At 50.7% G+C, this 16,143-nt stretch overlaps 1 protein-coding gene across 1 annotated transcript; it reads right to left on the minus strand.

Moving 5' to 3' along the window:
- Window positions 1-4,134: 4,134 nt before the first annotated feature.
- SHOX (SHOX homeobox) lies at window positions 4,135-12,745 on the minus strand. The gene is made up of 5 exons (XM_085551526.1): window positions 12,359-12,745; window positions 9,881-10,089; window positions 5,964-6,021; window positions 5,795-5,883; window positions 4,135-5,285 (listed from the first exon to the last, which is right to left on the minus strand). The coding sequence occupies exons 1-5, from the start codon at window positions 12,630-12,632 to the stop codon at window positions 5,040-5,042; spliced, it is 876 nt and encodes a 291-aa protein (XP_085407652.1). The 5' UTR covers window positions 12,633-12,745; the 3' UTR covers window positions 4,135-5,039.
- Between the last annotated feature and the right edge of the window lie 3,398 nt (window positions 12,746-16,143).

The following is a 16,143-nucleotide window of genomic DNA, read 5'->3' on the forward strand; positions in this document are numbered from 1 at the left end:
AAAGCAAGAAAAGAAACAGTGTGTTTTGCCTAGCACATTTAAAAGAAAACATTCATATTTTTTTGTCATGCACAAAAAAATAATAATAAAAAAATGGAACCTGTGTTTCCATCAAGGATCTGTATTTCCTTAGGACTACATGTCTATTTTATTTGAGTCACCAGTCTCAATGTGTCAGTGTTATGCCAATCCAAAATCTGTCTTATCATTATTTTATAGCAAACACCAAATTAAAAGACATAACAGATAAAGCATGCAAAGAATTGACATCGGCACACTTGGTCAGTGTGAAAAATATACTGTGGGAGAAGCTGGAAATATGGGGATTTCTAGTGATCTATGCATGCTGTTGGGAGCTCAGATTTTTAGTTCTAGCCTTAGCACCACCACAACTTGACCCCATTGAGTCACAAACAAAAATCCCATTGACATACAAGGTCAGAGGATCAGGCAGCATCCTCATGTTCTGTGGAGACAGCACACAAGTGCATGCTGCCACTCTGAATCATGTTTGATGTTCTCTTTAAGACTTCTGACAAAGCCAGGTACAGAGTTCAAATTTCTTGGAGCTGGGCCTCTGCTAGTTACTGATCTGAAAGGTGTCTAACACCACAAGTTTCTCGTCAGAGTATGATCCAGATGCTGCTGTGCTACAAAAACAGAAATATGCAGTGCTGTCTATTGGGAGATGGAACCTGGATCTTAATTTATATGCCTTCATTTCTACAACAAGGGGGATAATAATTCTTACCTACTTCATAATGGGAGAGGATTAAATAATAAACATTTATGCAGTGCTTTGCAAATAAACATTATATAAATGCTAAGTATTATGATATTAACCAAAATATCACTACATCTATATGACCCTACTAAGCCAAAAAAAAAAAAAAAAGAAAGAAAGAAAAAAAAAATAGTATAATTTTTTCACACATTTTCAAGTCAATAAAAATGAACCATGGAGTCAGCTTGCAATTTCAATACGAATGGATGAAGTACTTCAGCCTATTCAATAGTTCCAAAAGATCAGAGGTTTTTTTTCATTCTAAAGAGGCCCACGTAATGCAAAAAGTCTTTTTTATAGACTTGTTTACAAACAGCATCATTCATTTGGCAGCCATTCAAGTTATTTCTCAAAACACCAGACCAAACTTTTGAGGAAGATTCTTTAGAAATCCACACACTCTAAATGAAGGTCTCCACAAGAATTCTGCCCAGTGCCTGCCGTTTGGGTGATCTTGAAATCTTACACTTCTCAGTGAAGGATAACACAAAGATCACTCTGGATGATGACAGACCATAAATGAAACTTGGCATGCCTGAGGATCTAATACAGTTACAATAGTTTTAATAAGCACCTCAGGACCTCAGCAATCTTTTCTTCAACCTCCTCAAGAAAAATAGTTAAAGAAACACAAAGAGAAGACCATGTGTTAACAGAGATGGAGTAGACACTTTGGATTCTAATCCTGTATGGATCACTGGAGCTCCACATGGTAAATGGAGCCACAGTGATTTACATTTAATGAAAAGTACAGCCCTGTACATAGTAGCGCTGGTAGGACTTCTCATTCCTTCCCAGTGGCTTACAGATGACAAGAAGTGGTCGTGCACTTCAAAGTTTTTATACCACCACTGATGCAGCTGACTCCTTCTAGAAATAAGGAAAGCAGAAATGGATTTTGTCTACAGCACACCCTTTTCACTTCGTTACATCTTAAGTGCAATGCAAGAGTGACACAGAGTACCAGTTGGTAGCTTCTCAACAACATCCTGCCTCTCAACCCAAGTAGATCTACAGTACCTCCTTCAAAACAAGGAGGTACTCTTGCCACCTTTCTCCCATCTGCAATGGAAACCAAGGCTGTTCTTGAGACATTCATTAACAAGTCTTAGCTACTCAGAGAAACCAAGAATATTTCATTCTGTTAAGATGTCCAACAAGTCATTACCTCCCTTATTTTTTGTTTACAGGGAACTGCATGCACAGTACCAGCGTTTTTTGAATACAAGAAGGAATCTATGCAATAAAATTTCTGAGAAGACTACAAAAATTTCTGCTGTGTAGGTACTTACAGTAAAACATAGCAAAAGTGGAACAGTGGTTCCTGCCAATGTGTGAGGAATGCATACAGCACATGCATGCTGTACTACTATGAGATTAGTAGCATTGGACAGCCTCACTTAGAAAATGTCCAGGAAAATTCAGACCCCGATCCTATCACTTTAGATGAGTTTATTCGGGAGAGCCGCTCAGGGGTGAAAAATTACTCCTTTGTGAAAGTCCAGCACAGGACTAAAAAAAAAACACAAATTCTCAAAAGAGGACTTGAAAGGGAAATCACAGGTAGAGATAAGAAGTAGTTCACCAAATTGGAAGTTTTTGGTCTTCATCACTTTGCATCAAGTTCTCCTTCTGTGGCTGTGGGTATTCAGTATAACAAGTTGCCTGTTACAGCTTAAAACATCTCTATAGTAAGCTTTATTTTAAATATGCACGTGTTAGAAATGCTGGAGCCATTCTGAATATTTCCCTTTTTAGCCAGAAACTCATATATCATCATGAATAATGTTTTTCTTTCAAGGAAATGTTTTCTTTCAATAAGAAAATGTTAATTGACTGAGATTTTTGTCCATATTTCTCAGCAAAGTGTAACGCTATCTTAATATATTGGTCTTGTTTCAAAAAGGTACTGGGCTTTCACAGAGGTAGAAAAGGCAGGTAACATTTCTCAGCTCCAGCTAATCCAAAGTATGACTACTTCTCACATAATAAATTGAAGGGAAATAGCACAAACTTGACACTTCTGAAATTTCGCTTGCTAGAAAATATCAAAACTTGAAGGAGGGAAAAAAATAAAAAGACAAGTGTCTAAAATTTATCTACAGCATGTTTTTGGTTTTTTTTTTTCACCCTACAGTAATATTTGGATGCGATAAATATCAGCAAAAGCCCAAACTATTAATGTATCACTAAACGAGATCTAAAAAGCAGGCTTAATAACAGTACTGTTGAGAGGATAACCACTCATCAATGGAGGCCTTGATAACAAAAGCAACAAATAGCTATCTTGTTAGATGTAGACAAGACCAGTATTTGTACCTTCCTCTCTCCTCCCCATAAAATAAAAACCAACAACCCAAAAAACAAAGGAAAAAAAAAAAAGAAGAAGAAGAAGAAAAGTTGTAATAAACTGACCAGAAGCAAATAGCATAAAAAGTAGAAGTGTGGAAGAAAGGGAGAGAGGAGGCCAGTAAACCCAGATGCTTTGGTAACATAATTTAAAGGATTTTCATACTCTCCATCGTTTCTGGATTTATATTAGTTTGTTTAAGCGTTAGCTTAAGGTTCGGTATCTAAATCACAGGCAAATGTTTTAAATGGCCAAATATTGAACTTGTCCACCTCTACAAAACACTTCTGTGGGTTTGCTTTTTTTTCTTTACTTAAGACTGATTGCAAAAACATCATACAGACTTTTCAGCTTACTTCCCAGAAATATGGCACATTAACTCAACTAGAAATCATGGCATCTACCTTTTCCCAAATGCGATACATATAACTTTAACCATTCATAGGAGACTCAGACCGTCATTTTGGCAAGGAGCTGCAATGCACCAGTCTGAGCATAAAGGACTTAAGTTATGGTTCTTGCAGAATCGGTTATTAACAGAATAAGTACGGCTATTTTTTTCTTCTTTTAATCTATAATATTTACAGTATTGCACTTTACTGCACTTAATTGCATTTCACTAAAATTAATGCTGCATCAGTATTATGCCTTAAAACCGTATGTCCGTCTTTATCGTGTAAGTCATTCTTTCTACATCCTGTAAGACAGCAACATTTCAATTAAACGATCCAGACCTTCAGAAAAAAAAAAATAATAATAATAATTATAATAAAAAGAATTATAATAAAGTCAGAAAAAAAAATGACCTGTTTCTATGGCACAACACATCTCTTTGAGTTCAGGTAACACTGGCAAAACAGGTGCATTTCCTATTGTTACCATCTTCCAGGTTATCAATAAGGATTGGTACATTCTAGTCTCTCTCTGCTTTTCTGCTTGGGTTTTTTTGTTTGTTTGTTTGTTTTTTCCTTTCAAAGGACATGGCCATTTGAGACGCACTTTTTTTAAATTTTATTGCTGCTTTTTTCTTTAATAGGAAAGAAAAGGAAAAAAAATAGAAAAAAAAGGGAAAAAAAAGAAAAAAAAAAAAGAAAAAAACAAACTGCCTTGCCTCAAATCCGAAATTCCACATCTAAATTCAAACCAGTTCTGCAGCAGCAGCTCCTCAGTGATGGAAGAGATTCATGGCAGTGAAATAATACTGTTGGCAACAAAGAAATGTCATCTTTAATGGAGACCAGCCCCAAGGATTTATTATTTATTATCATTATTATTTGTTTCGTTTCGTTCTAATATACTTCTGATCTTCCAAACGTGTTTAGTTAGACACATGCACAAGGTAGCAAAAACTGACGGGACAGCAGCAGGTGACGGGATGCTGACGGAGCGATCGACTTTCGCCAGGCTCAACAAATCCGAAGCGTCCCCCACGTTCACGGCTTAACGTGACTCAGAGACGGTTTCTTCTCCCATTTTCCTCTGTCCCCCTCTCTGTCTGTCTGTCTGTCTGCCTCTCCTCCCACCTACTTTCTCCTCCGCGGAGTCTCTGGGTTGCGTGGGGTGCCGGGGGTGGTGCGTGGCCGGAGCGGGACGCGGGGCCGCTAAAGTCCTCTCTGGGAAAGCGGTGGGATGGGGCTGCCGGGAAGAGCTGGAGAGTGGGGTGGGGAAGGGAAAGGGGGGGAAAGACATCGAAAGTAAAAACGAAGGAAAGAAAAAAGGGGGGAAAAAGAAAGAAAAGAAAGAAAGGAAGAAAGAAAGAAAACCGGAGAGCGGGCGGCAGGGCGGCCCGCAGCGCAGCTCTCCCCGCGGCCGAGGCGCTGCTGACTTGGAGCGGGGCTGCGGCGCGGCGCTCCGGACCGCGGTGCAGCCGTAAGGATCGGCGTGAGGCCGAGCGGCCTGAGCGTGTCAGAGCCCCAGGGCCTCGGCGTGCTTGCGGGCCTTCAGCCGCAGGTCGGCGATGCTGGAGTTCTTGCTGTTGCTCTTGGCGGCTGCGGCCACCACGGCGGCGGCAGAGGCGGACTCAGCCAGGGAAGCGATGGGCAGCCCGAAGGGCGGCGGTGGGAACATCAGGTAGGGAGCGTGGGCCGCCAGGTGCGGGTGCAGGTGCGGGTGCGCGTGGGCTACGCCCTCCAGCTGCAGCTGAGCCTGGACCTGGGCGGCACGAAGACACCGCGTCAGCACCGCGTGTGTGTGTCCCCAACCCCCCCCAACCCTTCCCCATCATCCCCTCCCCGTGTTAACCCCAGAGCTGAAAGCCGAGTTGAACCTTTTCTCTCCCTTTTCTTAGGGACGCCCCTCGACGTGAGCGAACACGCGGCGTTGGCACGGAGATTTCAGCTCCGCGGAGGGGTGTAGTAGGAGTGTGCGTGGGGTGAGAAGTAGTTTATTTATGTATTTAATTATATGGCTCCAAATATGGCTTTTCAAAATCAATACAATTAATCTGTCAGCCTCCACGTGCCTGCGAGAAGCAGGAGGTGGCCGTGGGTCCCTCCGGGCCCGAAGAATCGATTCGCCATCCATTGAGCGAAATAGGGGAAGCGCTCAGGGGGGGAGCTGTGCGCTGAGCTGCGTGTGTTATACGTGCCCTCCCCCCATACACAGGGCTTGGGAGTGCGGTGAGGGGTTGGGGGGACAGGCAGTGAGAGCGGGGCTGCTACCTGTTGGAAAGGCATCCTCAAGGCTCCCATATTGACGTACGGGGCCACTCTGCAGGCGTCTAAGTGGCTGGCGGTGCCCAAGATCACACCTGCGGGCACAGACGGGGCCGGTGAGCGTCGAAGGGACCCTGCACGCCCCCCAGCGTCCCCCCGTCTGGCCCCTGCCCACCTTTGTGCATCTGGTTCTCCTGCTTTCGGCACTTGGCTCTCCTGTTCTGGAACCAGACCTGCGAAAAAAAAATGCAAACAAAACAGAAATTGGGGGTAGACGAGGCAGCTGCTAAGAAAGCGGATTAACTGCGGGGCTGAGGCCGGAGGGAGAAGCTCAGAGTAGCTCCGTTCAGCTCCGTCCCAGGGGGGCCCGGCCCCGAGACACTCTGTGTGCTGTGGAGGGCCCGGAGGGTACATCGCTTTTTTTGGGGGGGATGGGGGGGTCTCCCAGCAGAAGCTGAGCCCGGAAGCCCCCTCACAGAGTGGGGGGCCGGCAACCACCGCTTGCAGTCAGTGCCCCGTTACTGTCCCAGTGCCCCACGGGTGCGGAGGGGCCCCGCGATGGTACACGCTCGCCGTGACCCCCCGCGGCCCGGCTGCCTTCCCGATCACACCTCAGCAGTTCGGAGCAGCCAAAGCCCATTTGAGAGACGGGACCGACCGTTCTCGCCTGGCTGGGAAGGCTAGGGACCTCCGACGACTAGCGAGATAGAGAGCGCGAACAAAGGGCCGAGTCACTCCCAAACGTGGGGAGGAAACAAAACGGGCTTCTGTGGACTTCTGAGCAGACACGGCGACGTCTCCCACACAGGGTACACAGCAGTGCTGTGTCCTGACCGACAGACGCCCGTAACCAAGCAGTCCTCCCTGCCTCCAACCAACTTCCTTTCGAGGGCACCCCCCGATGCCCATCCCTTCGCCCATCACCGTGCCCCTCTGAGGGGCTCGAAGTGGCGGCTCTCCCCATTGGCACCGTCAGAGGCACGGAGCAGAAAGCACCGCAGAGCCCCATCCTCACACAAAATCTGCCGATTGTGGACAAACATTGACTTTCACCGCTGATAAAATCTTGTCGCTAAGTAAACACCTCCAACCTTTGATGTTCTCGCACTTGCCAAGAGATCATACGGTTAATTAATACTAACTGCACTTCCTACATCAAATTTTGCCTCCAAGCTTTCTTCAATTGCCTTAATGATGGTCATTTACAACGGAGTAATTAGTGCAAAGAAAGGCTTCCAAAGGCATTAATTACCTCGGGTACCTCAGTGATTTTCTTAAGCAGGAATCGGCCCTCTCTCCTTTCCAGCACCATTTCTCCTACCTAGAGAGGGGTGGGCGGGCGGAGGGGCTCTGCCCGCTCCCCTTCCCATTCCATTTTCCGTTCTCATTTCCATTCCCGGTGCAGCCGCCGAGCAGCGCTCCCGGCTCCGCGCAGGGCAACGGGGCTGCGCTCACCCCGCAGAAGCGCAAATCTCAGCGACGCGCAGCGCTGCTCCATTTCTCTTTTTACCGAGGTTTACATACAAGAACGCAAAGTATCACCGCACGGTCGCGACAATGAAGAGTTTTTTACAGTTGTAAATCCTTGCAGGAAATCTCCTTGTGTGTGTTCCCCCCTCATCCCCCCCCCCCCGCCCTGAGCCCCCATCCCCCCCCTCTCTCGCTGCCTCGCCAAAGAAGTATAAATTGTCAGGAGGAATTTAAGCAGCGTTTAAACAACTTCTTCTGCAAATCGGAACATCTTTCAAGCAGAAATTGTATTTAAATCTGGAAAACGAAGTGCCCTTTCCCTTTAGCTATGAAAAAATAAGGTTATGAGGTATAAAAGTGATGAATTAGCCGCCGCGTTAAGCGATAATAAATCAGGCTCGGTGTGATTCGCGATCAATTCCAATTAGTCATGAATATGCTAAGTAAAGCGCAGTACACTGTTTTAGACAGTTATTTCTTCATTAAGGATCACTCAGTGATTTCTTTCACAAATGCTCTAATCTGATTTCCTTTTGATTTCCATTAGAGACAGTGAATAATGACATTTAATTTAGCCCTGCACCATAAACCCAAAGATATTTGTTGTAATTGAATTACTGCCTGCTCCTCACTACGGTCTCATAACTTTCAATTATAACCCTGACAGCTGGCTGATATGAGTTTCCAGTACAACACTAAAAATAAAAGGTTAATAAGGACTAGCTACCATAGGAGCTCCAATTTATTTACAGCAAATTTCCACACTAAATTGAAACTATATCCTTTAACAGCAAGGGACAGGCGCTTCGGAGAGGAATTAGAGAACAGTTCTGAAAATATTACAAAAATCTTGCCCTTTCCTCCCACCTTTCTGCTTTTTTACCACTTCCATCTCCTGGTGGATACCACGCTCTGTTTATTCCTTAATTAATTATCCATCCCTCATCCCCTGTTGGTAGTTCTTTCCTTTCTAGCGTTATTTTCATTCACGAGGACATCCTTTTAATATATATTTATGTATATATTGTTTTCCTCACAGCCTGAACCTTTTTTTTCCCTCCCTCTCTCTCTCTCTTTTCCTTTTGGTGCTGTTTGAAGCTCTGCGAGCACCAATTTCCCTGCAACTCTGCACATCCTGTTAAGGTGCTGCTCAGTAATAAAGTACTTGAAAGAAAGAGTGCAGAATTCAATTACAAGTAATTTATTTTTATAGAAACAGTACATCAAGGCCTCGGAAAGATATTACACAGCCCAAGTAAGAAGATCTGGGAAGATGACATAAGAGTTGATGTCCCCTTCAGCAAAAGTTTAATCTTTTCATTAATTTATATGGTGCGCTCAGATCAATCTTCCGGGAGGGCGCCGGCCGGCAGCGCTCCGCACCCCGCGATCCCCCGCACGCACAGCAGCCGCTCACATCGGGGAGAAACAGGGGCTGAAGGGGGGGAGGGGGGACGTAGAGCCTCCAAAAGCCAAAGCATGAACGCAAACCGCTCGGCTCCGCTATTGAATTCGGGACGTGCCTCCTGGAGGCGGCTGTTAAAGCGAGGCGGCCGCTTGTCACACAGAAGGGGGCGCGGGAGGAGCGGCCCCTGCCCACGGGCTCCCAGCGGGGCCTTAGGGACGGGGGAAGCAGCGGCCCGCTCCCCGCAAGGCTCGGGCACCGACGGGCGCCTACGGCACCGCAGGGACCCTGCGCTCGGTCTTTATAAACGCGCATCCCTCGCTCCCGGGGTGGTTCGTTCTCTCGGAGGGGCCGGGTGGGAACTTTCTGGGTTTGAGGTTGGGTCTGTGAGCACCGAGTTCTCGCTTAGAGGGGCGGTGTCCCTCACAGAGCCACAGGTTGGTGCTATTAGTTATTCTTGGGGTGCTGGGTTTGATTACAAGACCTCAGTTGTGGAGATGCACTCCCTCCCCACCGTCAGCTTTGGGAAGGGGGGGTATATTTCTCTCGTACCCAACCGCGAACCGAGCTGAAAACAATCGCTACTGAGGACAGAGCCCCGAGGCGGGCGGCCCCGACGGCCCCAGAAGGCGCAGAGCCCGGACCTGTTGGCAGAGCTTAGGGGGCTAATTGGTGTTTAGCTGCGTCCGAGGGGGGGCTCGGCAGATGGGTGCCATGCATTCATACGCTGCGTGAGGCGGAGGGGCACCTTCCCCCCGCCCCGCTAATCCCGTCCCCGAGCACCCGGCCCCGCGCACGGCGATTGTGATCGGGGCTTTTTTTTGTTGTTGTTGTTGATCTTTTTTTTTTTCTTTATCCTAAAGGCCCCACGAAAGGAAGCGGGGGAAGAAATGAGGATTAAGAGAGAGTTAATGACGCGTTTGCAAGGGAAAGCAGGATGATAAATTAAATAACAATAAAACCAATCGCAGTTACTGGAGACACATCGTCACCACCACTCCCCCGGTCAATAATAATAATAATAATAAAATAATAATAATAATTAAACCGCGTTCCTAGGCAATGCAAGGAGCGAGAAGCTGCCCTCGGACAGGGCAGGGTGTCAAGACGCTACAACATTCGTCTCCTCCGCCTCCCTCTCGGGACGGAGCGGACACCGCGCTGGGATACGCCGGCAACGAGCAGTGACGCTTCCAGACATAGAGCCTTTCTCTTACCTGCACCCTAGCTTCAGACAGTCCCAGCCTCTGGCTTAGTTCCTCCCGCATGAAGGCATCCGGGTAGTGAGTCTCATCAAAAAGTCTTTCCAGCTCGTTCAGCTGCTCTAGTGTGAAATTGGTTCTGCTTCTCCTTTGTTTCAGCTTTGTCTGGCCGTCCTCGTCCTCCGACTTCACGTCCTCCCGCTTCTCCTTGCACTCATAGATCCCTGCGGGAGGAGATAACAACGCTGAGCCCCTCAGCACCTCTCCGCGCTCCCCCCTCCCTCCCCGATCCCGACACTCGGTCCCACCTGCGGGGACCCCGCCGGGCGCAGGCTGCCGAGCAGCGGGCTGGGCCGCGCCGTCGGGGCCAGGCCAAGGGCCGCTGGTGGGCTGAACTCGGCCGATTCCCGGCAGAAAATCGAGATATTCGCTTCTGTACATATACTTAAATTCCCTTTGCTTTCTTGCGGCCCTGCTATCTCGCTGCGGTGAAATGGGATTTCTGCTTTCCTCTTTTCCCCCGAAGTAAACTGGGCTGTGTAAGCAGCTCCCCACCGCCGTCACGGTGAAGCTACAGTGGAAATGTTCCCCTCTTAACGAAACTTTCCGTGGGCTGACACCGGGACCGTGTGCCCCTTACCGCCTCCTTCTCCCCCTCTCCCCCCGACCAGAGCACGGCGTGAGCAACGGGCTCAGGGCTGGAAGTATCTCCAAATTCTCCAAACACTCCCTCTTTATCCGCACAGAGGGTTTATTTCCCTCTTTCCTCGTTTTTCTCAGTGCCGGGAAGCTTAAAACCCTTATAAACGGGACTAAGGGGAACGGTGTTGGGGGAAGGAGGGTATGGGAGGGGGGGATTGAGAAGTATTGCTCGGGACCCCCGGCGTCGCGGGTTGTTCCAGGTCGGGGCCGTTTTTCCTCGCCAAGTGCGTACGTTTTCTACATACGCAAAGATAAATACACACATACATGTGTACATACATACATATACGCTCACATACATATGTGTATACACATCTACAAGCCCATACGATTAGAGCACAGCGAAATTCGGACGACCGATTGCACAGTGTCACATCATTGACCTTCACAGACCGTCCCGAGCTGTGCCTGTGCTGAAGCAGAGCGGGCACCGGGTTGAGCGCTCTGCCTCCACTTCTGCCCGTTCGCGAACCCCTCGAGCACAAGTTTGGGAAGGGTCCGGCCCGGAGGTGTCGGCTGCTCATAGTGTATTTGAACCCCGTTTAGAAACCGCGATACGGACCCAGCAAATGCCTACAGCGAGAACGTTCCGTTCCCAAGAGCTGCGTCTCCTTTCGGAGATACGGGTCTACAGCACATCCGCACTGGGTATAAAATATTAACAACACTGGAGGAATATTAACACACGCAGGAATCAGTTGAAATCCAACTGCAACCTGGCGTGAATTTAAGCTGTCGCAGGCACCTCCGTGAGCTCCAACTCCTCCCTTCCATCCCCACCCCCAGCCCCTCGCCATAGATGAGATTAGCTAAACACACAGCCAGGATTTCGATACACGAGGAAAAGGGGCAGTAGCAGGGAGATTCATTTTTTTCCCCACTCGTTCTCTTTTCTTTCTTTCTTTTTCCCCTCTTCTTTTTATTTTTATCTCATTTTTCTTTGATTTTTTTTCCTCTTTCTCTCTCCCTCTTATTTATTTATTTACTTATTTACTTGCTTGTTTGTTTATTAAGCTTCCTCCCCCACCCCCGGCCCTACCCCCGTCTCCTTTCCCAGCCCTTTCCCTCTCAGTAATTCCACTGAGCGCTCCCTGTGCCTCGCAGCCCCCTCGCCCGATCCCGGGACGGCTGCGGCAGGAATGAGGGACATGAGGCTGAGCCCATCGCTTCCAAGGTGGGAAAGGGAAGGGTACGAAACCAACGCTGGGCCTTTAAATTAAACTGCCTTTCACCCCGTGTTCTACTAAACGAGATCAAACAGAAGGAAGCGGCTGAGAGGCCTCTCGCTGTTCCCCACCTATTAACCGCTTTTATTGCCCTTCTGCAGGCAGCTCCCGGGCGGGCCCACCTGTCCCACCACCCGGAGACACTTTCTCAACTTTCTATCACCCCCCACTCCCTTTTCAGTTCCCTCCTTTCCACACGAGCGTAGCCACGATTTCAGCTGGGAAACCGCCTTTAATGTCAATTCCTTCCCGTGGAGCGGGGCCGCCGCGTTCCCCCCGGCCCGGCCCGGCCCGGCCCAGGTGATGAATAGGGGGTACTCGGGATGCGGGGCTCTCCCGACGGCCCAGAAGCACCGAACCCCGCGGGCGTGCTTTGCCCGCACCGAACCGCGCCGATGGGCGAAATGCCCCTCGCGTGTGGCCGGGGGAGGCCCGAAGTTGCGGCTGTCTCCGCACGGCGCAGTGCACGGTGCGCGGACGTACGCCGCGGTGCTCGGGGAGGGGGGGTCGGGCCCACCGAGCCGGGGCTCCGTGAGCCGGGGCCGGGAGGGGGCCCCTCTCTTACCTTCCGCCGTCCTGCCCGCGGCAAACTCCTTCAGCTTGTCCTTGTCGCTTTCTACGTGGTCCTTGAAAAGGTGCACGGGGCAATGATTGCTGCCCTCGGTCATGTCCGGCAGCGCCGAATCGGAGTTCCCAAGCTCCCTGGAGCGAGCCAACCCACTCTCCAAAACTTCCCGGTACGTGATGGTCTCCTTCTTGTTGCCGCCGCCGCCGCCGCCGCCGCTCTCTTTGCTTTTCTGGTCGAAAGATTTGGATACAAAAGCCGTGAGTTCTTCCATGGCTGCCCGCGCTGCTATCCACACGGATCCCCCGGCCTCGGCCGCGCTCCCCGCACGCAGCGTGCGGCGGAAGATGGGCTGTGCGGGGTGAGCTCACTCCCGCTGTTATTTATGCCTTTCAATTTGAGATCACACTATTTATACATGGCCACCTCCGCCCAGCCCCCCGCTCCCCGTCTGCAGCAATTACCGCCCGCTCCGTGGTCGCGGGCGGACTCCCAGCAGCGATCTCCCCCACCTCAGGCCAGCAATTGGCTTTCTTCTCGTTTCATCACCGCTTGGCATCTCCGCACCTTGATTTAGGGAGGCGAAAGGGAAAAAGAGGGAGAGAGGAGCGGGAGGGAGGGGGGGAAGGAGAGAAACCCCAAACCCCCCATCCGTCTGCGGGAAAGGGAAGGCGATCGCCCGTCTCCGAGCGGAACCGGACCGAGCCCGGCGGCGGCTGCGCTCCCGAGGCAACGGGAGCGAGAGGAACAGAAAAACATTGTTCAATAAAAAAAAAAGGTAACGAATAAAAAAGCTGCCGAGGTGCTTTTGTCGCGCTCGTTGGGAATGCGGCCGGATTCAGACTAATTCAATGGTCAACACCGCAACCGGCCGGGCACAACGCTGCAGTGAGCTGGGGGTGCGTTGGCCCCGCGCGGTGCGTGGGGTCGGGGGGAGCGGGACCGGGAGTGGGGGTTGGGGGATGGGGGGAGCGGACACGGCGCGTTCCGTCGTGTGGTGTCAATGTCAGCGCGATGAGCGGAGGTGCCGCTGCGGGAAACGCGTGTGTGTGGCTGCGGAGCTGTCCTGCTGCGTGCGTGCGGGGCGGTGTGTTAGCACGGGAGTTCGTACACGGCAAATGGAGCGCGACACGGTCTGCCTCTCTCCTTCTCTTTTTTTTTTTTCTTTTCTTTTTTCCCCCCATTTTCTCTATTTATTTATCATCATTTATTATTATTATTATTATTATTATTATTATTATTATTATTATTATTATTATTATTATTATTATTATTTATAACGGCACCCACCCCGCCGGTTTTCAGCGCGACGCCGGCTCGCTTTCGGGATTCCTCCCTAGCTCCATTCGGTGCCGATGTCCCCCGGTCTCGGGGCAGCCTCACGCCGCCGCCCGGCTCTGCCCGGTGAGGAGGTCCCGGCCCGAGCACGGAGCCGCGGTTCCTTTATGGGGAGAGCGCTGGGAACGAGCTCAGCGTTAAAGCCCCACTGATAGGCGTAATGAATCCAAAGGAACCCGCGGCAGCAGAGTTAACACCTCCGCGGGAGGAGGGGGGGAAATAATCGAGGAAGCAATTAATAAAGGGCTTTAAAAAATCAATTTCCCCCTGCGCGAATTGGAAATGATGATGGAGGGGACAGGGATGGATCGCTGGATGTCGGCAGAGCGAGTTGTTGTGCCTCTGTGTCTCGGCCTCGTCCTTCCCCCGGAGTTGGCGGAGGGGCCGCGGACGCCGCGCGTCGTGACACGCGAAGCTGTCAGCCCGAGAGCTGCGTACGCATCACACGGCCCTGTATTAATAATACGGAATAATAACGGGAAACGGGAGACTTGGGAGCAATGTCTTAAAGAGGAAAAAAAAAAAGAAAGGGAAAAAAAAAAAATGAAAAAAAAGCAGATTCCGGAGCCGCACTCAGGCATGTGTCTGCGTCGGAGTTTATTGCTTATGCGCAGCGATGTTCACTACACTTCGGCTGCCAGAGTTTGCCCTCCCCGGATCTCTCTCCCAACCTCGTTCCCCTCTGCTACCCCTGGGGTTCCCGTCCTCAAGGACCAGGACAAATCCACATACCCCCTCTTCCCCCCCTTCCCCACCCCCCTAAAAAAATACCCCCATAAATCCAAAACAGCTGCCAGAGGGAGGGAAGCCCCGTGGCACTCCCGTTTCTCGCTGCCACCCGGGACAGCCGTCATTCCCCCCGGCTCCGGTAGCTCGGAAAATGAGCGGCCCGACGGCACCGAAGGCTGCCTGGTGGGGAGAACGGGAGTGAGGACACCAGCTTTAGGTCTCTCTCAGTGCAAAAGGCGAAACAAAGCATCGAAAGAGAAAGGGGGAAAAAAGTGTGTGGGGGAAAATAATAAATAAGCATAAAAAGAAGCGGTACAGATCGCAGCTCCTCCCCCCTTGGGGATCCGGCCGACGGCCCACGGAAGGGAGCGGGGGTTGCCGGGCTCGTCCCGTCGCAGGTGGGGAGCGCGGGCACGAAGAGCAGCGCGGATGAAGGTGAGGGTACTTTGGGACCCGTCACAAACTTTGGCTGTGGATGCGAGGGGGAATGGCGCTCGATGCCGCTCTGATAACGGACTGGAGAGGAGAGGTGGGCTGGGGGAGGAGGGAGCAAGGAGGCAGAGGGAGGGAGGGAGGGAGCTGCCGTCCAAAACCCGTTCCCTGCAGGCACAGAGCTCATGGGACACTGTCGCAAAACTACTTCGCCCCCGCGGAGAAGACATCCCGGGACTCTATGGAGCATCCGGACCCCATCCTTCCCAGCACGGCCTCAAGGATCCCCGCGCCACCAACCCCACCCCATTCCAATCCCTTCCTGGAACTCAGCGTTGATCGATTCCCTCCCCAACTTCCACCCCACTTTTTTCCCCCTTTCCCCATCCTCCTTTCTCTGGCTCCGCGGGACTGAACTACCCACAAAGCACCCCCTTTCCCCCGCCGCCCCGTCCCTGAAAGCACCCCGCACCCCGATCCCCTCCCCGGATGCTCTCAACCCGGAGCCTGCAGCGCCCGGGGCATCATAAAGCGGCACTGTGCACGCGTCGCCCGGCGGGGAGCGGCCCCGCACCCCGTGCCACAGAAGAGCGCTTATTTCGCCTAATATCCATAAATTGGTGGGTTTTGTTCCCCTTGTAAAGGGACCCCTTGACCACGAGGGGCTTTCTCCGAGCGAAAGGAGGGGAATCATTCTGAATGAGTGTTAGCGTTGCCTCAGCTTTAAGCATTTCCAAAGCAAAGCATTGGATTTCATATTTCTATGAGGAATTTACGTTTGTACATTGACTCACGGCGTGACGTAGAGCGGAGCCGATTCCCTCCCTCCCCTCCCTGCCCCCCTCCCCCCTTCAGCTGATTTCGGTCGGAATGGGGCAAATAAGCCAACAGCGAAACCCCCGCTCGGATCCGCGCTGTAAGGAGCGCTGAGCTGGGAGCGCCGCTCGGAACACAGAGCGCAGCCCTCTCCTCCACCGCAGCCCTCTGCCCCCCTCCTCCCTCCCGTGATTAATTCCGGGGCTGTAATCATGGACATCGCACATCAAACCCTCCCGCCCGCTCTACGGACTCCCGCAGGTTTTTATTGGTTTACATGAAAGCGAGTAAACATCTTTCCGAGGCTGCCCTTTCAATCGGGCTCCATTTCCAGGGCGCATCATTGCGAGGACAATTTGTTTTAATAATAAGAATGGATGCGACGTTAATGGGTTTCAATTTGTGTTTAGGAAAAGGGGGGAAAAAAAGAAAGAAAGGAAAAGAAAAAGAAAGAGAGAGAGAAAGAAAGC

This window comes from Coturnix japonica, chromosome 1 (assembly GCF_054131305.1).
Source record: "Coturnix japonica strain WE chromosome 1, WE-NBRP24, whole genome shotgun sequence".
Taxonomy (NCBI): Eukaryota; Metazoa; Chordata; class Aves; order Galliformes; family Phasianidae; genus Coturnix; species Coturnix japonica.